The sequence below is a fragment of the Eutrigla gurnardus genome, assembly GCF_963514095.1.
Source record: "Eutrigla gurnardus genome assembly, chromosome: 10".
In the NCBI taxonomy this organism is placed as follows: Eukaryota; Metazoa; Chordata; class Actinopteri; order Perciformes; family Triglidae; genus Eutrigla; species Eutrigla gurnardus.
The window spans coordinates 11,650,267-11,676,896 of NC_139924.1; the positions used below are offsets into that span (position 1 = coordinate 11,650,267).

Here is a 26,630-nt window from a genome sequence, read left to right on the forward strand (position 1 = left end):
GTAAACCCAAAGAACTAATAGTCAGTCTTAACTATTGGTGACTGCTTGAATTTCACATTATTTTAATGGGAGGAGTGAACAAGACACACTGCACTTTGCAAGCAGAAGGAGATGGCACAACACAGCATAACAATCTACAGTGCAGGGTGATCATGGGTCGAGCTGGTGGTGAATTACACTCAGGCACAGTGCAGGTCAGACCTGGGATTGCTGCTGAGCTGCCGTATGAGATGCCTTAAGGAGGGCCACAGGGTCCTCTTCCACTGATCCCTGGTGATTTGGGCAGCATGAAGAGGTCAAAGGTCACAGTTATATACGAGTAATATGTTAAACAGACAACCATACAAATAGATACACAGATAAATGGAGGCATCATCTGCATAGCTGTAAACTGCTGTTGCATCCGAACAAAGTGTGGCTTGTCATACTTATCCAGCACATCTGTGAGAGAGAAACCCAGTGTGAAAGGATCCGTTACGATCCACCAACTGGCTTTATGGTATCCGCTTTAATGGTACTCTCTCAGTGGTGAGACGTTTACAGATTCATGGAATAAAATGCTTGCACAACAACAAAAAAGTTGGAGGAGCACCTGAATGTGATAATTAGCCAGACACCACGCACAAATACTTCTTTAGTAAGAGTGGAAACACGCATGCCGACCAAAAGATACAAAGCCTATGCAGCTTCTAATAGCCTGATGTCTTATGAAAAGGGAGTTACGTGATGCCATTGTGTTACAAATGGCACCTCATATTGATAACAAAACAAGGAAAGACTTGCCCAAAAGCCTCTGACTGGATAATTCACTCGGGATCAGATCAGTAAAGAAATGTTAATTTAATCTGTGGGTTTCCAGTTCAAGTATACATTAAGGCATATTCGGCCTAATTTAGCAACTGCTAGTCTACCTATGAGGAACATATAGCTTAACTATAGCTTTATTTATACTCGGGGCACACGCCGTGGTACAAGCCTCCACAGATGCTGTGCAAGCTATAAGCACGCACATAGGTCAACATGCTCAACATGCTTTTTCATTGTATTTTTCTCTGAAACACCAGATGACGTACAAGCAAAATGTACTCTGAAGGAGCAAGATGTCAACTTGTGTTATCGGCCATGAATCTGCCTCCATAATGCAGAGGACGAGTTACAATTAACAGTTAAGTTATATCTCATATTCGTGAACATGCATTGTTGCATACAACCCCATTAAAGAAAGGAGTTAAGCATTAAATGCAATAAAACTAAACAAAATTTGATTTGAAAGAAAAAAATAAATCTCCTGTTTCTAAAGCATATAGCTGTCTTTCTAAAACTGACAGACATGTTAATAGTGCTGTTACACCAAAGCCTTTGAGTTAATGCACCTAGTTGAATCCGCAATGTCAGTTCCTGGCATGCACACGCTTTGTAAACCATGCACTAAATGTATCATTGTATCTGGTTACCTAACAAAGTATTCACCAATACACCCATGACTCAACTTGTTGCCTTTTTTTTTTCTTCACACCACCGAGCACTTTGGTCAAAAAATAGCTCCGATGATCAATGCATTACCAAACCATAGACTGTATAAGAAATGATGTCACTCATTGGTTTGTGGACTACAGATATGAAGCCCTGAGTTAAGCATTTTGGCCGTTGCCATCTTCATTTTTGCCAGTAGTTAATTGCATTGGTTATTTGGTAGCAACGGTATGCGGTAGCGAGGCTTTGGAAGTGACCTGACAATCACAAGGTAGCCATGCCAAATAATGAATGAAACAACATTTCCCCATAATTGCATCCTTTGCAGCTTGACAAAATGTCTCCAAATGTATTTAGACCACGAGACAAAACTTTACAGGGTTATAATCACATCTGATCAGTCAAATAGACACTCTGGAAACATTCCCATAAAATCCATGCAAAAACAAATTACTACAGACAAGGAAAATGAGGAAAAGGTGGGAAAGTTAGAAGGATTCTGGGCCTTACACTCCGACAAGTCACATGAGTACAATCTCCAGCCAGAAGGCCCAGAGGAAGGCTGGAGGACTGGGGTACCTGGAGGGGGCCATGAAGGGGACCACGGAGGGGATTCTGGGGACGCGGGGCCACAGGGGCGGGGGCTTGGACAGAAGACGAAACACTGACTGCCGGCTCCAGCTTAGCCACAAAGCAACCACAGCGAGACAATGACAACCAGCAGAAGCCGTGTGTTTAAGGTGTGGAGAGAATGAGGGGAAGAACAGGAGAAAGAAGAAGACAAGGTCAACGTTGGATGAAGTAAATGGAGAGCATTAAAGCAAAGAGAAAGAACACTTGACAGTAAAGTGAAAAGTGAAAATGGCTTTGCAATGATGGGGTGGAAATTATTCCAATAGAGAGACAAAGTGTTTAAGGGTCTAGAACAGTTCAAATGCATACAGTTAGTGTTAACTGTCCGAGTGGCACATTTGTAGGTGGCTGGTATCACTACCTGACATTCCTGTTAGTAACTTGTTAGTAGCTCAGTATTAAACTTGGACATCGTCGATGTCTGTTCTCCACTTGTACTTGAGTTTCCACAGTTCTCCCACTGAGTGATACCTCTTCTCCAATTAAACTTTCATTAATGCCCTATCACATTTTATTTAAGCTTAATAGTTTTGAATCAGGCTCTTCAGTGTTCAGATCAAGTACCTTGTGAAAACGGGGCAGTGTTACATTTAGTAGGCTACAGCTGCCATTTCAATGTCAGACATATTTTCTCATCAACATTTCTATAAATAAAAGATCAGACCAAAAAAAACATACATTGACAATAAGTTGATTTTGAATATCGGGATAATTCTAAATAGTAGTTAATATATACTTTTTTTATGCTTTAACTATACTGACCAACTTATGCTTTATGATCATCATCTAATTTTTTTAACAAAATGGGAAGTGATTCCAGTATGTTTCACTGCCAATTTAAGAGATTTAATTTTGACAAAGTAAGGGTCAGAGCGTAGAGCCAGGCCAATAGCAGAGGGGATACAATTTCACTCTGTCATGAGTCACAACTGTTCTGCCCCAGTGAAGAGGGCAAGAGACACGCTGCTAATACTTTCCTGTGCTGTGTGTCTGTAAATATACACCAATAAGATCAGCATATTAGGCATGGTGACTAATGCTAAAAGCTTAGGGGAGCAATCATAGTTTAAGTTAAGGTTCTGAGGTTCTGCAAGCCAACTCTGAAACACATGCAGTCGAACCAACTGAGGGAAGCACATCATGCAGACTCTTGTTTTTAGGGCAACATCAGCATGTTAATTTGACTCAGTCTGCAGTGCCGTAACACTAATTGTTTGTTTATTGCCATATAAAATAGCTGTTATACAATGTTTAGTTGTGCAAGCGTTGACATGGACAGACAAGAGATAAAGCCAAACCAAAGCATCAATAATACGCAGATGGACAGCAAGGTGATTTACAGGGGCATTGAAGATCCTCATCAGGCGTCTCTGAGCCTCCTCGGTGGGACTGAGCGGCTCCTCCTACAAGTCAAACCAGCAACACAGCGACACTAAGCCCAGGAATCAAGCTAAAGCAAAGCTCAGCACTACACATAACACACATGGGTATGTGATGGATTCCTGTTACAAATCAAAGCCTTGTCTTGGCTCATGTTCCCTACAAGAGACTGCTGTTCACACTTCATCAACATTACATAACATCCTGGGTTACTGTGGAAGCTGATCTGAAAGGCGATGTTAGTAGTACTCCCAAGATAAATTATCAAAGGTGCCTCAAACGTGCACAAGCAAATCAATGCCACACACACACACACACAATACAACGAAAGTGTGGTTAAAAGTAGAATATTTGCAAGACACACGCTGCAACAAACCAGCAAAGCAAATCATTGCAGCATAGAAATATGAAATAAACGGATATTCTTATGCTGCGTTCATACCAAAAGGAAAGCACATTTTTGCAGTGTTATTTCATACAAAGTCAATGCAAAGACATGATTAGACACAAATTCACACCAGGCCGCAGGAATGGCACGAAGCGAATGAGGCGATTACGCCCTCATTCGCATATTCATGCAAATATTTCGACTTGAGCAATAATTAACGTGACCCTGTGTCACCAAAGCCTGTCAGCTTTGAAATTCTCCACCGGTTGTCCTGATGTTGCGGAATCAGAAATGGAAGAAGTTGTGGTCCCTCAGCGCTCTACGATAGTAGTTCATATTAGTACAGAGACCAGACCAGACTATGTGTAAACCAGACACTTATGTCTAGATGACATTATTTTTAGTAATAATATAATAGTTTAGTGACTGAGCAGCTACAATGTTAGCATTGCCTGGCACCCATCAATCCAAACAGCTGTAGTAAACCAGATACAGTAAATACACCTCATTAAAATGCACAGTGCACCTCTGGATGATGTTATGAAATCAGACAAGACGCGGATTGGTTTTAACGGTGGATCTGGGGATTCCACAACAGGTAGAAAGCAGCAATAGTTGCTATTTTGGCAATGATTGATGAAACTTTGTTGGTGTCTGCATCAGCTGATCCTAATGCAACTCACATTTCTCATGACAATAACGACATCATAGGGTTGAATTCATGACGATCTGTCATACATAGGTTAATCTTTTCAGCAAATCAACAATGTATCTACTACATTCCTCCATCCAACTATGAACACAACAAATGCTTTGAGAATCTAGTAGCAGATTCCTTCCCACAGTTAATAAGACCCAGTAATGTATTAAATGCACAAATGGAAATGCAAAAGCCCAGAGAAACTTTTATTTTTTTGTATGTGCTATCGCTGCCTGTTCATGGACTTTGTGTTCCTCTCACTGATGCAGCACTGCAGTAATTGGCTCTACATGGGTCTCCTGTTAGTGACTAGACAAGTCCCTCATTTGGAGCAGTCTCAGTGGGACTCTGCTTTAATAAACAAAGCTTATGAGCCACATTCTGCTATGTGAGATCTCATGGGTGAAAGTAGAAACTGTTCTCTGTGTTTGGATGACTGAGAAAGAGTTTTAAGGCTCATGAATCTCAAAAAGACCATGCTTCTAAAATCCGCAAGACCACAAAAATCTCTATAGCCTCTAACAAATAAACAACTTGCTAATTTGACCGCAAAAGAAAGTTTGTGAGGTAATTAGCAAGTTGAGGAGTACACAAATAAAGTTTGTGACTGATCACTGGTCACCAGAACGGGAAATTATGGTCGAGAGTAAACAAATATATCCTACTCCTCAACAGACACTGTCAAGATGCCAAGGAGCAAAACACTCAAAAGCAAAATGACTTCAGTGCCGGAAACAAAAGATATGTTATGTCACAGTCAGACATTAATATTTTTATTAAGTTTGTCCTTAGGGTAGTTATAAGAGAAAAGCCAAGAGTTTATCTCTTTGGGACCAAATATGTTATCAGCAAAGTTCAGTGTATTCCAGCATCTTCTTTACGAAATACTAGCCTAGAGGAAATTGTGATATAATCGTGGCCCCACACAAAAGGTCAGGGAGCTACGAAAACCATTAAGAAAACCAATAAACCATATTTCATGGCAGTCATCATGCTCTTAGTTTAGCATGTGCTAATATATGACTAGGTAAGCCCAAGAGCTACCGCAAAATTGACTTACTGGACATGAGCCTGTATTTTATTTGATTCATTACGGACCATTAGCTCCCCAGGCTACTGCACAGCATTGGCTACACTCTCTCTTTATCACTGAGGATTGAGTTTGAATTTTAACACTCTTTATGTTGAAACCTTTTCTCATTCTTGACCAAAGCATAGGGCAGTCGAAAAGAATAACAGCAAACTAACTGAAAGACATCACCACCACAAAAATGGAGGCCATTCGCAGGGTTTCTTTTTATGTTCAGTAGCATGCCTACATTGGCTATCAAGTGACTCTAAAACCGTGCCACACTGAGGTTACAGTGCCCTTTTACTTCAAACTCAACATGCATTTCAAATGGCCATGCGCTTTCCACACCAATGTCCCAAATGCTGACCAGACATGCAAAGTGTGGACAGTGTACCTCTTGTTGACTGACTGCAGCTTGCTGAATGGGAATGACCCCTTGAGGACTAGGATTCGGACGGGGAGGAGCAGGGCTCACAGGAGTTGCAAGTTGAGAGGGTTTAGGTGCTGGGACGAAAGGGGATGTAGGAGAAAGGGAGGACGGTTTTTGGGCCACTGGGCTGATAGAAGGGGGGTTTGTAGGGGTGGGTTTTCTGGCCGCAGTTGGTCTGGGTGCAGGTATGAAGCCAGGAGGCGGAGACATGGGTGTGGGCTTGGGCGCTGGGATAAAGCCAACAACTGGTGGGAGGGCTGAGGGCCTGGAATGAGTTGATTTGGAAGGCGTTGGTGCCGAGCGCTCAGAAGTGCTGTTTGGATTTACAGCAACCACAGGAGATCTGACATCCTGTACAACTGGACCATAGCTTGTTGGTTTGTGATTGACCTCGTGGGGCTTTGAGGTGGTTTTATCCTCTTTCTTCTCTTCTGGCTCAGCGACTTTTACCTCTTTCTTCTCATTTATCTTCTCCAACTCTATTTTTTCTGGTCGTTCATCTTTGTATACTCGTGGGCGGTGCTCCCTTGTCCTTCCTCTGACCATGAGGTTTGTCAATCCTCGCGAAATGTCATCTTCTGTTTTGATGACGTCATGTTTAAAAGAGAACCCTGACATCATGGGGGCCTTTGACACTGAAGCTGGCGCTGGCACAGCTTTACATGGTTCGGCAGAGGGCATGGCTGCTTGAAGAGCTTTGTTTGATGGTTGAGCTGGCAGAGGGGTCTCTTCATCTTCTGTGGGCAGGACCTTCCTGACAACACGGCGAACAACCTTTACTACTTTCTTACGTGTCAGGCCCTTGTCCTCTATAGAATCCATCTGGTTGGTGCTGGAGCTTGAAAGTTTGATATCACCATTAGCTGTACCATTGACCAAGCTTTTGCCCATTGTGCCATTCTGCTCTCGCTCACTGTTCATAACTGGCTCTGGACTCAGAGGAGCCTGTGGTGGTTCAGGGCTCCTAAATTGGTCTGCCATATTTGTCGGTGGTTCGGGGCTTTTGAAGCGTTCTGGCACTTGAACAGGTGTCCTGACTTTAGGGGGGGAGGGACTCCTGAACCGGGTTCCCGACTCCTTAGGGGAAACTGATAGGGGACTTGTTGCCCGGAATAAACCCCTGCCAGGGTCTAGAGCTGGCACTGACTTGGCCCGGCTGGACAGCCCTTCGCTGTCTGACTACTCATAGAAAGGAGAGAGAGGAGGTGTAAGGAAAATCCAAGACTAATGTCATTAATAACCAAAATATTGTGTTTTGTTAAGCTGAATGCAGTCATTGTGTCCAACATTTATTAAAAACTAGTAAGAGATATGAGCTAACCCTGACCATATTAATGCAATATTAAATGCCAAAATGTTCAGTATCTTTCCGTTGAACATAAAATCAGGCAAAAAAGAAATCACATTTTCCTAAAGATTTGGTATCTTTGTAGTTATGCTGATCAACCACACACCTCCAAATGAGATTAAAAAAAAAATACAAAAAGTGTGTGACTGTGCGATAGTGAACAGCAGTGAACCGCTAGCTGCTTTCTGCACTCCTCACCAACTATTTAAAGAACCCTGAAATCACACATAAGGTATTTTTGAGAAGTGTTTGCTGACTGAAGGGCAATTTGTTAAAACGTAGAACCAAATGACCAGCAGCTGACAGTATGCCTAAGATATTCTTACTAGCATAATTCAATCTCAACACATTCTATGTCTGTTATAGATAGAGCACTAAGGGCTAAAAGGTCTTCACCCAGACGGGTGCATGCTTGATCGTAGAGGCTTGGAGGCTTAGTTCCCTGGATGATTTCAACTGTTTTAAAATGGTTTCAGGTAGTTTTACTTAGTTCCCTAACCTCAAAGACAATGGGATACGCATTTGCTCTTGATTAAGGAACACTTTGTCCAAAAGTAAACTTATTAATGAAAACAAAGTGAAAAATGTAGGCTTTTTTACATTTTGGGATATACAATTATCAGAGGGTTTTTCTGGATCCCACATGAAACAGTTATAATACCAGCAAGCTCACAGAAACATTTATGAGTTTCAGGATATGAATATGACAATGTTCTTGCACAGGGCCCAAAGTCTGATCAAAAATAGTCATAGCGTGATATGATCCATCCATCATCCATCCATCATCCCTCCATAGCAATACATTGAACAAAGAAATCCTAGATAAATCACAAGGCTTGTGTTGATCCCTGGCATACATAAGACAGATCTAACATGACTACCCTGACAAGCGAAAAGGACAGTATTTACTTACACCTTTGCTTCCTGGGTTGTTATCATCTTTGACCTAAAGGTGTTTGGTATAAAAAAGAAAAACCATAGATCACAACCTCAATACAACATGAAGCTGTTGTCCATCACACACCGTGCAAACCTCAAAACATGCACATGGTCTGTTCTTTTGCAAAGAAAGATCTTTCTTATACACAAGCACTCAAACTTGATCCACTCACTGCACAGGAAGTGCACTTGTTAAGTGCCCAGCAAATTACACATATGGTGCAAAGTCATCCTTCGTGTGATATAAGCAAGGTCACACATGTTAATACACACGGTAAAACACTGTAACACCATGCAGTGTAAGAGTGCTTTATGAAATGTCCAAATGAGACTTCCCTTTTGCTCCCAGAAGGAAAAGCGAGATGAGAAAGCCATGTTGGCTGATCAGCTGTCATGGGCTGTGATGGATGAGATGAGAGCAGGGGGAAGAGGAGGTGGAGGGGAGCTAAGACAGGAAGAATGGTGAGAAAACAGAGACAGATGAATATAAATTAGGATCATCAGACTACAGAGGTCATTGGATTTTTCATTGTGGGCAGAGCCACATGTTGATAGCAGAGCAGTGAATGGGGTCTGGGAGGAGTAGGGGATGAACAGAAGATTAGAGCAGGTTCGCAGATACACAAATTGCAAAAATACACCACGAAAAAATCTAAAAGCTTGTAAAAAGGGTTATGAAATGATTATGATCATCCCACTTTAGTGACAACTGCCATGGAAACACTGAATGGAATATGAGTGAGCCATTCTTGACCACTGTACTTTTTAAAGAGCAACAAGGAAAAGCCCAAATGCTGATGCATCTTTGAGGCCAGGGCTCCGTACTAATGTCAAAAAATAATGTACGGGTTTTTTGTTTTTTTTTAATGCTAAAGCCCTACATTAGGGCTGGGCACACAATATCACAAGTTTTTTTTACCAACTACCTCAAAATCACCACAATGGGGTTAACTATCGGTGCTTTCACAAAATATTAACAAACATTTTTTTATGAATAATCATCAATGAAATAGTTAAAATTACTAGTGGTAAAAAGGTAAATACTACCTTAATTGACTCTAAATGGACCATAAACTAGAGATTGAGACCATAATCTCATGTTTATAATGTTTACTGAGATACTGTAATAAATCAAGTGAGAAATAGGGTCATTTTCTCATTCTCATTTGGATTCACTTTGCAGAACTGGAGGTTGCCGTCTGGCACAAATAGACAATGAAAATGAGGCGATGGGGGCTAAGAGTAGGAGTAGCAGCGCAGCAGAGCTGTCTGTGTAACACCACATGCGTACGAGCTGCAGCGGCACGGTTGTGTGGCTGCTCTAAGCTGTTAACATAAAAAGCAAGAGCTTCCACAACGAACAGAATGGTGGTAGCCAATACGTAACAACAGACCAGCGTCTGTAGTATAACCAGCATGGGCGTGATGTAGTTTATCTGGTCTTGTATCACCCTCCATGTTGTGACCGAACATGACATTGGTTATAAGGCCCACATTAAATTGGTACTTTATAGATTGATGTCATTTGTGATGTCATCAGTACTTTCATCCTTAACTCATCACCAATTGCAAAATACAGTTACAACAATCTAATACAGACAGTGTCATTTTGGGAATATGAGCAGAAGGGACAGGTGTGAGAGGGGTCATTCCGTGTCATTTCATCAAATTTCTGAAAATCTTCCCACCTGACCATCTCAGAATGTCCTGAAAAAATTCAAGTACAAAGACACACTTGTTAATAGGACAAATCCAAAATATTAGGTCTCTACTGTCAATAGTTTTCTCATGAAACATCATTGAATGAAGGGTCGTTTAGACGGTTTTTGGCATCATACTCCGAAAAGCCATTTTTAAACAGCAATATCTGGAAAACTATCTCACCTGTGGCCTTCAAAATTTTTACAGAGTATATCTGTTACTAATAGCCTCCAGACATGAAATATCAGGGGTGTAGCTCAATGATAACCTAATATGGTAGGTACTTAAAATGTGGCTTGTTGAAATAAAGTAGTACATTTGAAGAGTGGCTGAGCTCCCATTTTTGCAGATAAAAGACTTCTATCACTTCTGCCTCTATCTCTGGTGTTAGCTTAAACATTCTCCAAAACATGGTCTCTCTCAGATGATTAGTTTCACAGATATTAAGGCTCAAAAATGGAAGTAAACACATCTTTGCCCAAATTCAGAGTCATATTCCAAAAAACTGACAACACGTATCAGGTCCAAACTTACTTTTTTTGAAAGATCATATTCTTGTTAAAATCATATAAAAAAATCAGGAGGGTGTTTTGCCTCAATTTGTCGCAGTGATTTTTTAAAATCCTGATATTGGTGTTTTTTTTGTGGCCGTTTTTGGTACTGCATGTCTTAATATCCTACAAGTAAACATCACAGCAGGGCAATTCAATTGTGTTTTTTACCATTTACCAAATACTTATATGTGACTAAATACTACTGATAAATTTAGCCTTACAAAAACATTCAAATGTAGCACAGTTGTAGTTATAGAGGCAATAAGTCCTTGGATGTGAGTTGAACACGCTGAAAGCAGCTTTTAATGTCTTAAACCATGAACAGCATAATATTGAAGACTGTACATTTTGTCATACTTTAAGTATATAAATTACACAACCAAATCAAATAATAATCTTAATTTGAGCATAAAGATTTTACATTACAGTAGAAAAGTCTCCAAAGTTTGATATTGAATAACAGTTTGTCTCTGTGCTCACTATGAGACAATATGTGAGTTGTGTGTATGATCAGAAATGGTGGATAGGAAGTATCAGAGATGTTTCAGATGAAGATGTACTGGTTCAGTTCATGCACCCACATGGCCCTGCCAAGAGTTTCTACTGGCCAAGAAGAGAAGACGTGCAATGTCCCACTGCAGCATAGAATTGCAAGGATTGACGTTCCCTCTACAGAAACGGGGTGCATGTATGCCATCAAAGACGATGAGCACAACAGAGCAGAGATGTACATTAGACAATTTGTAAAGTCACTGCCAAATTAATGAATGTGACGAAGGAATTGGATCTAAAAGATGAAAAATGTGTGATCCCTCATAGTGAGCATAGAGACAAACTGTTATTCAATATCAAACTTTGGAGACTTTTGTACTGTAATGTAAAATCTTTATGCTCAAATTAAGATTATTATTTGATTTGGTTGTGTAATCTGTGTGTATGTTTATATTTAAAGTATGACAAAATGTACAGTCTTCAATATTATGCTATGTTTGCTATGGTTTAAGACATTAAAAGCTGCTTTCACCATGTTTAACTCACATTCAAGGACGTATTGCCTCTGTAACTACAACTGTGCTACATTTTAATGTTTTCGTAGGGCTAAATTTATCAGTAGCATTTAGTCACATGTAAGTCTTTGGTAAATGATAAAAAACACAATTGAATTGCCCTCCTGTGATGTTTACTGGTAGGCTTTTAGGACATGCAGTACCAAAACCGGCCACAAAAACCCCACCAATATCAGGATTTTAAAAAATCACTGCGACAAATTGAGGCAAAACACCCTCCTAATTTTTTTATATGATTTTAACAAGAATATGATCTTTAAAAAAATGTAAGTTTGGACCTGATACGTGTTGTCAGTTTTTTGGAATATGACTCTGAAGTTGGGCAAAGATGTGTTTACTTCCATTTTTGAGCCTTAATATCTGTGAAACTAATAATCTAAGAGAAACCGTATTTTGTAGAATGTTTAAGCTAACACCAGAGATAGAGGCAGAAGTGATAAAAGTCTTTTATCTGCAAAAATGGGAGCTCAGCCACTCTTCAAATGTACTACTTTATTTCAACAAGCCCCTTTTTAAGTACCTACCATACTAGGTTATCATTGAGCTACACCCCCGATATTCCATGTCTGGAGGCTATTAGTAACAGATATACACTGTAGAAATTTTGAAGGCCACAGGTGAGATAGTTTTCCAGATATTGCCGTTTAAAAATGGCTTTTCAGAGCATGATGCCAAAAACCGTCTAAACTACCCTTCATTCAATGATGTTTCATGAGAAAACTATTGACAGTAGAGACCTAATATTTTGGATTTGTCCTATTAACAAGTGTGTCTTTGTACTTGAATTTTTTCAGGACATTCTGAGATGGTCAGGTGGGAGGCATTTGATGAAATGACACGGAATGACCCAGAGGCTTCCTACAACCTCGCTACTGTAAAGGTTTACGTTGAGGCTTTCTGCCTTGTCCAACATACCTGACTCTACACTACACAGAACAAGGCTGATCTCATACAATCTGACTCCGGGTCAGCGGCTCTTATCAGTGGTAACTGAATTAGAAGAGTGGCTAACAGGTTTATTTTTGGATTAGACAGTGGTGCTGTTGGACTGTGGGCCAGATTCCTCCCTTAGAGAAAGGCCAAGAAGGCAAATAAACTGAAGTCATGGATCACAAACAAAACAACAAGACTTGATTAAATAAGTCAATGATCAAACCCCATCACCTTACTGTCTCCCAGTGTTACATTAACTGTAGGCACAATGTTTTCAACACGACCCTTTCTCTGTCCATATCCATTGAACATCGATCGATTCAACTCATGAATGAACTGCAAAAGCATTCCTCAATAAAAACAACTATAATTTAACAGAAATAACCAGTGGCGGATGTAGTACATTTAATAAAACATGTTTTTGAATAAACAATCAGCACTTCTTGATTCCTCTCAACAACAATAAAGGTCCTTTAGGTCTATTTGTTATCAGAAAAAACAAGAAAAGAAGAAGACCTGATTTCCATGGTAGATACAAGTAAATATCTACACCACTGGGCTGTGTTAAAGAACAAGGTACTAAATATGAAATTAACGATCTTATTTGTACTTAATATAACAGGTTATACCAGTACAGCAAGTACAATTCAATACATTCACTTCATATCAAGAGCAATAACAAATAAAAGAAAAAATATGTTTTGTGTTAAATGTATATATATATATATATATATATATATATATATATATATATATATATATATATATATATATATATTACCCAATTGTTGTTATACCACCATTCTCACATAAACAAAAAGAACAAGGGCATGGCCACAAGAGAGACAAAAAAATCCCAACAATACAATCATTTAACTTGTATGATCTGATTAACAGTATTTGTAGAGCAGCCAAGGAAACCTTTTGTTTAGATCCTGTATGAGGATTAACTTGGGCTTCAGGACACACAATGACTTAACCATTTGAGATGGTTCCTTTGAATGCCTCCGAATGTCTTTTGTTCCGAAAAAGCCGGTAGTTGCTCGTACGAAGCCGCCATTGTACGCTGACCATGTGCAAAGCAGGGATGCTTTGTAAACGGAGACACCGTTACGGCGTTACACCGCACAACAAAGTTCTTCATAAACGGTGCGATTGAGACACGTTTTTGACTCTCCATTTCGTGATTACGGCAGAATCGTCTGTGTAAAAAGACCTATTGTTATCCAAACACAAACTGCCTTACTTGACATCACATGCAATCAATGCCTTTTTGCTCTGGTCTGGGGATACCTGCGGACCTCATGTGACCCACATCTGTACTTCACATTGCAGATTTACACAAGATATTATAATGACAACGGAGTTCAGATGTCTACAAAGCAAAAAGCTCAAACATGGCATCCCACGAGAAGAAACAAGCCGCTGTTCTAATGTTGACTGTCAAGTGGGTTTGTAATGGACTGGGAATATCTGGGGTAGAGGTCTGAATTGGTGGAGGTGATTTCATATATTACATGAGCATCCCAGGTAGTCCAGTCATAACTGCCCATGGTTGAGTTAAGGAATTATGAAAAGAATATGGCTGAAATCATCCCTACAATAACTAAGATATTTGAATAGATAATATGTTTTATATATAGCAAAATAATATAAAATAGTCAAACAAAAGAAAAATAACTGTGCTCAACGGTATCAGAGACCACATTTTCAGTTTTAAAACCTTCAACCTAATGATGATGATGTATAATCAATATGATACACATTTTTGGTCAAAAACAACAGTCTATACAGTATTTGATTGGTCAAAGTCAAAGTAACACACATACAGTAAAGGCCTGATCAGAGTGCCACAACCAAAGACATCTTCAATATAAAGGGAAAACAGAACAACAAAGAGCAGTAAAGCTCAACTACATTTCCCACCAGCCCCTGCACCAGCACATGAGCATGTATCCACCTTTTCAAAGCAGCCAAACAGACACACTTCTACTTATAAATTCTACCATCTTACCAATTAACACCAAAGTAGGAAAAGGGGAACTGTCAAGAGGCACAAAGGCTGCTATTGTAAAATGCTACTTGGAATACCAGTACAGCGACCCTCTCAGCTAACTGTAGTCTAAAAATAGTTTCACAGGCTATGAGACATGGAGGGCCCGCGCTTGCCGTAGATTTTCCACTTCAAGATCCCACTTCTCATTAAAAAGTTATCACACATTGTTCTACCTGTTAGTGTAGTAATTCCACAACTCCTGTATTCCCACAAGTCAGCAAACAAATGAAAAAACAGCCAAAGTCGGGGAGATCTGAGCGAGGGGCCTGGAGACACGGCGGAAAGTGAAAGAGCAGAGTCGAGGAGAGGAGGAACGCTCCGATAGGCCGGCTATTCCTGACAGTGGACAGACAAGAGATGTGGGGACAGCTGTTGTGATATGAGGGTGTTGAGCAGGGTAAAAATAGGAGCCTGTACTCTCCAGCGACCCCCCCCCCCCCCCACACACACACACACACACACACACACACACACACACACACACACACACACAGTCCAATCAGCTGCCACACTATTCAACCACACATGCTGCTGCAGTTGCTGTCATCTCAGCTGCTTCTGAGTGTGTGTTAGGAAATGTAGCTGAGAGTCAGTTAATATGAATGAGGACATACTGGCTACGAAATAAATGAACAACTGGCAAAGGGGACTCGGAAAACACATCTTTTAGCAGCCAAAATAATACAATCGCAAACCCTTTTTTCAGTACATTTCATTATTCAATAGTATCCTGATGACCATTGATATATGCTTAAAACGGGACTAAAACATAGGAGTCACTTAACATAAACATTTGTATTGCATCAGAAGGAACAACCTTTACGTTTTACATGCTCTTGAATATCTGCAGAAACTACAGTCATGATACTCCATCCACACGCCTGGTAACCTACCTTTACACTTCTTCCAATCATGGTTCAGTAGTTCAATCCCACATCGACTTCCTCAGCTGAACATTAAATCCAACTTCTCTCCTCTGTTTCATCAACTCTCTCAATGCTCTCTCTATGCTGTTCCTACCGTCTGTTTTAGTTGATAGACAGACTCTACAACTCTACATGTTGCATCATTTTCCTGTGTGAAACCGTTCTGTGCAGCAGAAAGGAAGACCTGAGTATTTAAAGCATGGCAGCGCAAAGAAAAGCAGAAGCAGAGTGGAACATGTTACCGGAAATATTGCACAGGCTTCCCTCTCTGCAGGCAATGAAGAAAATCCAGCTCGTCATTTTCTCGTGATGCTGAAAATATAATGTCACGATTATCCTGACCAAAACAATTGCGATTTAAAATCGACATCTTTGATTAGCGGGATTATATTGTGATTCGCAATTATGATAATAACTGAAATAGTAATAGATAATTCCACTTGAAATAGTTTTATCTTCCCATGCCTACACCCAATGTCGTATCTTGCACCGCAAACCATTTAGTTAAGGCCAAGGATGGAGTCAGTGTTCTGGAAAAATACTGAAAGGGTCAACATTGGCTTGAAGCACAATGCTTCAGAAGTCAATGTTATGCCCTTTGTATGTCCAAAACATGAAACCAGACCATAATATGCTCAGATTTATAAGAATCTGGTTGACGAAATGAATACAATCTAATGATACAGCTCTGACTTCTGCTTTTCTTCACCAAGCCAAACTGTGAGATTCTCTCAAGCTGTTACTATTAAAACACAGAAGGAAAAAATATCCCCAGGCACCAGATATCAACTACTTGTATTTGTTCCCACCACCTCTGCTTTTGGACCACAAGATGGAGCCAGAGCACCGGGAAAAGCTTAGCATGCTTTCCAAGTACTGCAGCCACACAAAGCCTCCATTATTTCCCAGAGGCTGCCATGATATTCTAGGGAGGAAATGGCAAAGTGATACAGATAAAGTTCAAGCAATCTGTGCTGTGGAATGAACAGAGTGACAGGAGGAGGCGGAGGAGAAGGAGGAGGCGTACAGGCGGGGTGGTCTCCGGAGTTCGGGTGTACCTTCCAAAAGAGGGTGGGGTAAGATGGGCAAGGAGAGAAATGCAGTGATGTAACGCTGTGGTCAAAAGTAACTACTATGTAGTATTAATGGCAAGCAAGTGTGTCATGTGTGCAAAGCCAGGTCAGCTGAGAGGAACACATGCGTACTGTCGGAAACTTTCGACAAACTACTCTGGAATGTGGAAAACATCACATTAGCTTGTGAACATGACAGATTTATATATTAGTGTCAAACTGAGAAACCTTTCTTTTACTTTCAATTCATCTCTACCCACATGCAGACAATGTCCATTAACATGGCCTTTATGACTCATAGCATTGTTCAGATTCCAGAACCAGTAACGGAAAAGCCTCCGACAGACTAAAATGCTGGAGCGGGTTTCAGCAATACCACTTTTTTCAGATTAAGTACAAGTGAAAGTACTTACATTTCAGTAATTGCCAATACAGAGTACTGATATAACATATATACAATATTGTGAATCACAATTATTTTGGGTAGGATAACTGGGGCATGAGATTTCATATTGGCCCATGCCGAAGCCCACACTGTCACTAATCTATCTATTTTGGAAAAATTAAAAGGAGATTTCAGAGAGAAGCAGATAGAAGGGACTGGGGTTGCCAAACTATGACCCAAGGCAAAAAATAAATATGTTTGTAAAATGCACATCCTAGTTTAAACACTAGATGTTGACTAAATGGTTGGCACAGAAGCCAATATTTTTGCCAGTTCTATCTGTTCCACTTGTTTACTCCTAATATTAGACTAACAGATAGCAAGAGAGTCTATGGACGGAGCTGGTTAGTTGACTCTGATCAGAGCTGGCCGATGCTACGCAATGATTGGCTAGTCTGCGAACTAAGGGCGGGACTTCACAAAGGGTCAATTCTAATGGCCTTTTCCTCAGCGGCATGTGATATTTCACTAATGCACCCAGGAGATTGTACTCTGTTGTCAGGAGCTCAGCAGATGATGACAGGGATGATGCAAAAAGCCACACACACACACACAGACACACGCACACGCACACAATCCAATCATTTCTCCTACTTATCGTTTTTCCTTCCACTCCCGTGTTGACAGGATTGAACGCGTCTGTGAAGCACACACTGATTCAGCCCAAAACTCAGTGATTTCCATTGGCCAGTATGACACACCATCATCTTCACAAGCAGCTGCTTGAACAAAGAAAGCTTACATCTGAGCTACTGTTAGGCACAGCTCAAACCTGCCAACCGCTGTGTGTTTGCATGTATGTGTGTGTGTGTGTGTGTCGGTGTGTGTGTGTGTGTGTGTGTGTGTGTGTGTGTGTGTGTGTGTGTGTGTGTGTGTGTGTGTGTGTGTGTGTGTGTGTGTGTGTGTGTCATGCCTGAGTAAGCCCAGTAGTTCTGGTCCAAGGTGGCAGATGTAGGTCAGACAGGTTGCATGATGTATTTGTCTGTAGTGCATGTGCACGTGTCGCTAACATAAAGATTACTTTGCGCAAGCACGGACACGCAAGAACACACACACATGAACACAAACACACACACGAGACTGAGGCAGAGCTGAAGAGAGCTACTTAACAACCAGGCTTTTTAGGGCATCTCTGAAACCCCACCAGGACTCAAACTGGCAGGACTCAACATCATCATCACTTCCATTCCTTTCATGATCAGTTTCCCGTCACTTATGTATTTTTAAATCCTAACTGAGTATGTGATTAAAAAGGATTGCTGGCTCCCTTGGTAATACATGAGCACCATTGGAGGACTCTCGGGTCGTTATTTGAATGCATAACATGTTCTGTACATACCCACAAGCCTGGAATCTGTCCAAGCATGTTAGATAGATGATGGGCGGCGCCGATTTTGAGGAATGCCACAGCTCGTATAGAACAGACATCAAACTCTGACCTAAATAAAAGCAGACATGGTCGGTTCAATATGGCCATGAACGTACAGTATGCTTACTGGGACTCCACACCAGTTTATTCAGTTGTGTACAAGTCAGAGCAACAATGGTCAGTCATGGTGACAGAACATTCGACTAATCCCATGATGGGTGTGAGCAGTTGTGAGATGGTTATTAATGAGGATCTTATTTTTTTGTAAATAACTATTTATAGTTCAACATCTTCTGGTTCTATAACAATCACTCAAATGAAACAATGAGATACATTTATAATGGGAAAAACACTCTTTAGTGGAATTCTTACAACCTGGACCTAACCACGCAGATCACGATAAATAACCTTCACAATGAGGTGATTGTGGGGAATTTAGCCAACAACTGATTCAAAATGATTAGATTGTTTTTCACGGAGATGATCTGCTTATGTATTATCTGTGATGCAATTAAAATATTTGTTCGAAGCAGATTTTGAAGATTATCGAGACAATATCGTAAATTGCAATTATTCCCGCAACGATAATCGTGTCATTCAATTTTGATATTGTGCCATGCATACCTGTGATATGGTATAAGACGAGTAAAAAGCTGGTCTAAAAAAAATATTTAATGCAGAGAAAGAAAAAAACCCATGCAGGTAAGAATCCTGCCAACTTCAACAAACTACAACCGCCAGAGTGTCACCAACACAGAGCCAAAGTGGCACGACAGAGCAGACAATGACTGACCAAACAGAATGGTGCACCACAAAGAGCACCAAGCGGAACCACAAGGACCACACTGAAGTATTACCTAACCCGCATACAGGCCACGAGTACAGCTGCAAACACGTCCCAACAGATAAGGACAGTGAACAAGAAGAAACACTCATTTCACAACATCATAAACAAACGGAAAAGCTATCAGCTTAGCGGCCATCTTTTTCTCCAGTCATGTTAATTCTGTGTGGCTGCAGTAATCTCTGTGGAATTTGTAGGCAGGACAAAACATGGATGATACTTTTGACACACTCCTAAGAATTCAGCTCCTCTGACCTCACGTATTGGGTCAAAGGGCAAGGGGTCTGGTGCTTCAAACTCCAAAGTGAGGCAGCGAGATTTGGACCCTCGGTGACATGAGAGTGGCTGAAAGCATGTGGTGTATTGACTGTGATGATGATTAGGGACAATGTGTGTCAGCAGCCATCAGGGTGCAGCTTCTGTACACACTGACCTCTATATTGGATTCAGGAGATTTTGTGTGTTGTTTTTGGTTTGTTTCACTGAAAGGAAGCCACTCTTTTGCCCTGATCACAGTGACACAGTTACAGTCTGAGAAAATAACCCCGATGGACATCGTGTGCAGACTTGATTCTCGGGTGCATATGAGGAAACAGCTTAAGTCACTCTAAACATGCTAAAAATGACAATGCATGCATGTTCACCATCTTAGTGTAGCATGTTTGCTAATTAGCACTACACACAACGTACAGCAGTCAAACAAAAGGGCGGAGAGAAAAGGATCTTCGTGCACGGACCTGATTTATCGTCATTGTGCAACAATGAAGAAATGTAAACAGCAGCATCAAAACCAATTCTCAGGGCGAACATCATATCATAACGTAACATTAGAAATTCAACATGGAAACATTGTCAGCCCTGCTGTGTTAGCCTGTCTTTTAATCCATCTTATTTTCCTATGACCGAACATCAGACAGCCAGGAGCATGCTGGGTAGTAAAGTAGCAAGGAGTAGCAGGTCTGGTGGGGTGGTGGTGCATGGACATTGCACTTAACCCAATCTCCACGCTTCCTTCTCCAATGTTGATGAGTGTATGATGTCATATGCCATACATGCTCCAGTAATAACCATGAAGACAACAAATTAAGACAAAAATGTAGTGAAAATCATAGGAGCTACCGACATATCCATGCACTGCCATGGACAAAGTGGAACCTTCACTGTAGGCCAAATAGGAAAACAGTTCCTCCTGTAAGTTATTACAATTCATCCTGTGAGGAACAGGATGTCCTCATGTCCGAAATACCACATTTGGTGCCAGGAAGCAGCCTTGGTGTAGTCAAACTGCTTGTATGTGTTGATACTTACTTGACCATTCAAACCAAAAAGATTTTGATTTTTGCCTCATCAAAGGTGACCAACAGAAAGTCCATAATAGTCCTAGCGCCCCACTACTACTGTATCTCAAAAACGGTCTCTTTAGAAAATTAAATGATGTTCCTTCACACTCCAGCAACTACGGATGGCACGATGTTAATCGTGATGAATTTCCTATAATCGCGATAATTGTAAATATCATCACAAGTGACTTGAAAAAGCTGTTGAGCTTCTTGTCAAAAAATAGAGCCTTAATTGAAAATTCAGACTACGAATTACTTCTTATTTATTTATTGATCCTTTATTTATGCTGGGAGACCTTAAGAGTTATGATTACCTTATTTAATAGAATTTGTTTTTCATGTTTCTCTGTGACACAAATAAAGTGATAAAGTTACTACCATTTTAAGAGATTTAAGCAGATTTTGATGATTATCGTGAATTATGTTGGCCATGATGATCGTGACATGAAATTTCATATTGTCCCATAGCTACCAGCAATGCATTTCACATGCGATTGCATTTTTGGACCCAAGAGTGGTATTTTGCATTTTTGCATGTAATAACATGATCAGTCAATAACTACAATAACTACAATGCCATATGAAAGCCTACAGTGATGTACACACCCACACGCAGCGGTGACAGGATATAGTGAGTGAACAATGAGTCGGGTAAACAATCTGTTCTCTGTGGCTGAGAGGAGCTCCAGGGTTTAGGTCAGCTGAGGAATAGTAGATAAAACCTAGAGCCATTCACTGCCCTGTGTGCTCAAACGGAAACTGCAGATAAGCTGAGTGGCACCGGACATACGCTGAAGTGTGGCCTCTGAGTGGAGTGTGTATGTGTTGAGTGAGTGATTGTGTAGACAATCAGACCAAGACTGGCACATTAACCTGCCTGTATTTTTGGGCCTTTACACTAAATAACTAATTTGTGGAACAAACAAAGTGGTTCATTGGCTCTAGCAGCGTGCTGGCCGAGCGAAATTCCTCACCCACCAACAACCTACTATCAAGTCTGCAATTGGTCAAACACATCCTGTGATATGCTGTGTTGCTTCATGGGAAAGTCTTTCCTTTTTTGGTCTAGTCCTTCGCTTGCATGTGAGCTATAAAATGTGATGATAGTTAAATGTCTGAATCACAAGAATTTTGGCGTAATAAAACACAGAATACTGTATATAGCAAGACATTTTGAAATTCATACATAAATCAGACATCTGAGGCAGCAGCTATCAGTCCCATCTGCAGTTTCTACCTGGTCTGATGTTGCACAAGGTAAAGCCACAACTAGGCATGGCACCAGACTATTGTAAATGAACCACAGCAACGCCCGTGCTTATATTCAAGGTTCAAAGTCCATTTTTTTATTGTGCAACACAGGGTTGCACAATGAAATGCAGTCGGAGTCCCTTTATGCTATGCTCGAAAAGCAAAAGAGAGAGAATATATTCATGTATTTCATGCTTTTTAATCTGCATCACCAGGAATGTAAACGGAAGCAGCAAATCAGTCAGTGAATCATCAGTGAATTCTCTGGGCAGATAATATGGCCGGCACATTTCAATTAACTAGAATTACCGCCTCGCAGTTATATGCCTCCCACAGTCTTTAAAGGACCCGGCTGACCGGCGTTGTGTCAACAAAATTGTGATGTGCTGGGTCAACAAAAAAAAGTAAACTAAAGTCCCATAAACTGTTTCTCAATTCAGACACAGCTTATGGGACTTTTACTGTTTAATCTTGTCCTCCAGTTTGCCCCCAAAACCCACTGCGAACAGGTCAAGGAGAGTGCCGTGTTACCGTGGAAACAGCCAGGTGCTTTGACAGAGCTGCTGTGTCACTGTGCTCAGTGTGGGGAGAAAGGAGACTGCTGACAGTGAGGTTTCAGTCCGCAGCAGTCAGCACTGAGAGAAGCCAAACAAGCGGTGGCGTCTGACCAAGGCAGAGCCAATGACACCGTGCTGCTGCACCACCAGAGTTTTGTTCAACGGGGATTTGTCTTATTATGCCCCAACCAGTCATCAGTCCCACAGACGCCATGTTCCCGATCACCCCCTGTGACACTGAAACCAAACACCTCATTGTATTTCCCTAGAGAACGGCTGCTGAACTCTCCAGCCCTCAACAAGTATTTCCTTCAGCAGTCTGCTGTATTATTCATTGGGCCTGCAGCATCTCTGTAAATAATTCAGTTTGCAGAAGAAAAGAGGAGGGGAGACACCCCACCACGGCAGAGGCAACAGAAACGTACTATGAATCTGCCAGGAAGGTCTGAGCGAGATGCACAAGGGCCGCCACATTTGAACAAGCTTCCAGTGAAAGCACTTGTCTAGTGCCCACACACTGGCACTAGACATATCTAACAAACTATAGAGTAGTCACAGAGTACATACAGTAGCATGTCCTCCGAGCCCCAACAAGGCCTCAGCATTCACCACAATGTTTAGGGAAAACCTAAACGGCTATTTATGAATATGTCCAAGTCCAGACGTGTTTTCACAACTCGGGACTTGATGTCTTACGCAATGGGCGATTATGGGAGTAAAGCCCAGACTGACGTAAAAAGAGAAAAATAAGGTTTGCTACATTGGCAGTAAACTTACATTAGGGATATCAAATAGCAACAAAAATGTTTCTGTCAGGCTGGATGAGACTTATTCCACCGAGGATTTGCATTTGTCGTAACGTATAATTTTGACATGAAATGATTTAACACACTCTGTATTGTAATATATGTTCAATAAACGTGTGTATCTTTATAAGTGTTAAAGCATTTTATTAAAGTAATTCAACATGTGTATGGCCTTTAAACAGGCAGGCGTGCACACCAGGCGGCAACTTCCGGTTCGGAAAAGTGAAGCCAAAAGTGCCTTAAACTTGCATTCTCTCTACTGGTCATCAGGGGGCGACTCCTCTGATTGCATGCAAGTCTATGAGAAAATGACCCTACTTCTCACTTGATTTATTATCTCAGTAAACATTGTACACATGACTTTATGGTCTCAATCTCTAGTTTCAAGTCTTCTTCATTACAGCATGATGTTACTTTAGTAAATGATGGTCCATTTAGAGTCAAATAGACCATAAAGCAGGGGATGCTTTAGGACGGGGCTACCTTGTGATTGACAGGTAATGACTTTAACACTTAGCTGTATAGTTTGCCGTGAATTATGAAGCTTCACCAGAATCCAGATGGATCCAGATCCAGTAAGGGTGCTGCTCTGTCACTTTTGTTCATCAGACTCTTATCATACTCATATATTCTACATATATACACAGTCTATGGTGCACAGACACATTCACTTTTTTGACTCGTCATTTCCTGATCAAAGGCTCCGTTTAGCACACAGCCTCCCCAAAGTAATCTATTAACACCCTCCCTCTAATAGTGGCAGTACTGGCTGATCCCTGTCTCTGGAAAGCATTTAAGGATCAGCTCCCAGCAGGACAGCCGGCTCACCACAGCGCCAAATCTGCTAGGAGACCCTGATCTGGCTACTTGGTTACTAATGGCTACGAAAGACTAAGTGAGAGGCGAATAAGTAAGAAAGAGGATTAAGAGCCGAACGGTGTTATGTTAACCTTCTTGTTTGGTAAATCAGAAGCATCAGGCACACGTAATCCTTTGACTGGCAACACAGAGTGATGAGTGACTAATAAGTATCAAACACAGCGTCACCAGTCAGCGAGATTAGCAAAAGGGTCAGCCAGTAATCTACACTACAGATGAAGAAGCAGCCCAATGTGAATGTCAGGCTATCCAATTAGCATCATCCAAGCAGCAAGTGTGTTCAAGCAAGTACTTTTTCAGACTATGAATCTGTAACATCATCTACTGTGTTGTTGAGGGATTATTAATACCACAGATACTGACCTTAGTGGAACAACCATCGCGGATCCACAGTAAAATGTTTTATGCTACAGCTCAAACTTATTTTACCATCAAGCTTTAATTAATGAGCCTTCAGGTACGCTTGCCATTCAGGATCCTGCTCACCATTTATTGATATGATAAGATGATCTGTGTTTCATGCTGGGAATTCACACGGGATAAGGGAAGTCTGTACTTTAATTTACTGATATGATTGAAAACATCAAGGCCTGCGTAGCAGCTGTTTCCTGTATAGTGCTGTCCTTTTTCTTCAGTGATGAGAGGTGACCACATACAGAAATAACTAGGCATTTGTATTGAGCCTATTCAAAGATAGAAAGATGTTCCTCACAGCATGCTGCCATGCATATCATCCGTCCTATCATCTTTTGATGGATTTGAGCTCGCTCTGTAACTCTCCAAGTTGTGTAGCGACATGAGCCTTCTGAATTTGCACCCAAAATGCTCAAAAACATGAATTTATCATTTTCAACACAGCCTGCATCATATTTAACTGGGAAAGAGGCAGGAAGATGGCACAGAGGCAAAAAACAGCCCTGAATTACTGAGATGCTGATTCACACAGGATCAGTATTATCAGATGACCACTGTGTTGCACCAGAATTTTTACTTAACAAATTACAGACATGGGCGATTCACACGGGAATCGCTTGCCCCTGAGTGAAACGCACAATACTGTCATTTTTGTGGTTAACTCTCACCAGGTGAATTCTGTCAGAATGCTATTTCTGGCTGGATGTGTGGGAGTGAGTGTGTGTCCGCCATTCTTTTAAAGGAACTTCAACACCTGCCACTGTTTTCTTCCTCTTCTGTGCCTCCAATGACCTTGTTTGTTTTTCTAAACCAATGATGAAGAAAACAAATCATTTCAGAGTTTTAGTTTTATCATATATATATATATATGTCTAGTGAGCTGAAACTAGAAATAGTTGTTGTATTTTAGCGGGGGCATTACCGTTTCCTGTAACATTCAATCAAAGTGCTGCACAGAGAAGAGTAAAACTTGATTGATTTTATAGTTATTTTTATAAGAAAGAAAAAAAGATGCTTAAAAAGCAGATGTGCTTTTGAGAAATAGAGATATGTGTTGATGTGTTGCATTGAAAGCCATCCACTCTGAGCCACTGTTCTGTCATTAATTAAATCTTAATTTGACATTATGTTTCCGCATTGATCCAGTTTAAAGAAATCAACTGTGTGTCATCACCAGTGTTGCGAGTTTCCCTCAACACAAAGCATTCAACTCGTCCTATGGCATTCCTGTCTCATGTCTGGTCTGACCTGACCCAACTGCTCCGTGAACTCTCACACACTGAGGGTTACAGGAAACACTCCGGGCTGAACGGAGCCTTTCTTCGGCTGTTCATCTGCATCCACAACCAAGGCTGCTCATTTACAATGCAAATGCAAGACAAGCACGACATATTCATCAACGCAAACACGTTTTGAATCTTGTCTGATGGACTTTAAAGCACTTTTACAGATATCAGGAGGTGATTTAAGAGCTTTTTTAGTCTTCTTGGAAAATATGTTTTCATTCTCACAATGCGCTTTAATGAAAAATAATGACATTCAGAAAAGGCTGCTTTAGAAGTCTGAAGATCAGGGGAGGCGAATACTAAGAATTCAGATTTGCACAATAGCGCTCCACCAGCAGTAAATCATGTCATCCTCTTCAGACAAGCATGTCTATTTCTGTATACTCAAGTCAGAGAACACAGAGGGGGTTTGTTAACAAGAATCAGGCTGGACTGATTGGAAGGATGGGTGTGTATGATTAGGCGTATTAGCTCTCTCACACACAAAGACCCAAGCATTCATGTGTAGCATGACTCATTCTTAGGTGTCTGCTGTTTACACAGTCTCACTTCCTGTGTTGTGTGTTGTCATCCACAGACATCACAGATGTATACTGCACCTTGCACTCTATCCTTAGAAGCTGACTGAAACTATTAGTGGTTTACACACTTAATTAAAAGGGTTCAAGACATTAAATATGACTTGTTATTTTTATGAATGGTGTTGTCTGAAACTGAACTTGAACTGGATGTGGATGTTTAAATTTTAGATGGAAATTGAAGGCGT

At 40.8% G+C, this 26,630-nt stretch overlaps 1 protein-coding gene across 10 annotated transcripts in view; it reads right to left on the reverse strand.

The window, feature by feature from the left end:
* Window positions 1–26,630, reverse strand: part of myo18ab (myosin XVIIIA b) — a 123,775-nt gene that overhangs the window by 88,202 nt on the left and 8,943 nt on the right. For 2 of the 10 annotated variants that reach the window (XM_084019379.1, XM_084019375.1), the window contains exon 3: window positions 202–270. The exons of 2 other annotated variants lie outside the window; for them this stretch is intronic. In XM_084019379.1, the coding sequence (XP_083875505.1) occupies window positions 202–270 (69 nt within the window). Of the gene's footprint in view, window positions 1–201; window positions 271–1,983; window positions 2,155–3,446; window positions 3,510–6,040; window positions 7,256–8,337; window positions 8,370–8,698; window positions 8,809–14,847; window positions 14,979–15,567; window positions 15,693–26,630 lie in introns of those variants that run through there. 6 more of the 10 variants (XM_084019377.1, XM_084019373.1, XM_084019370.1 and 3 more) reach the window with 6 other exon arrangements.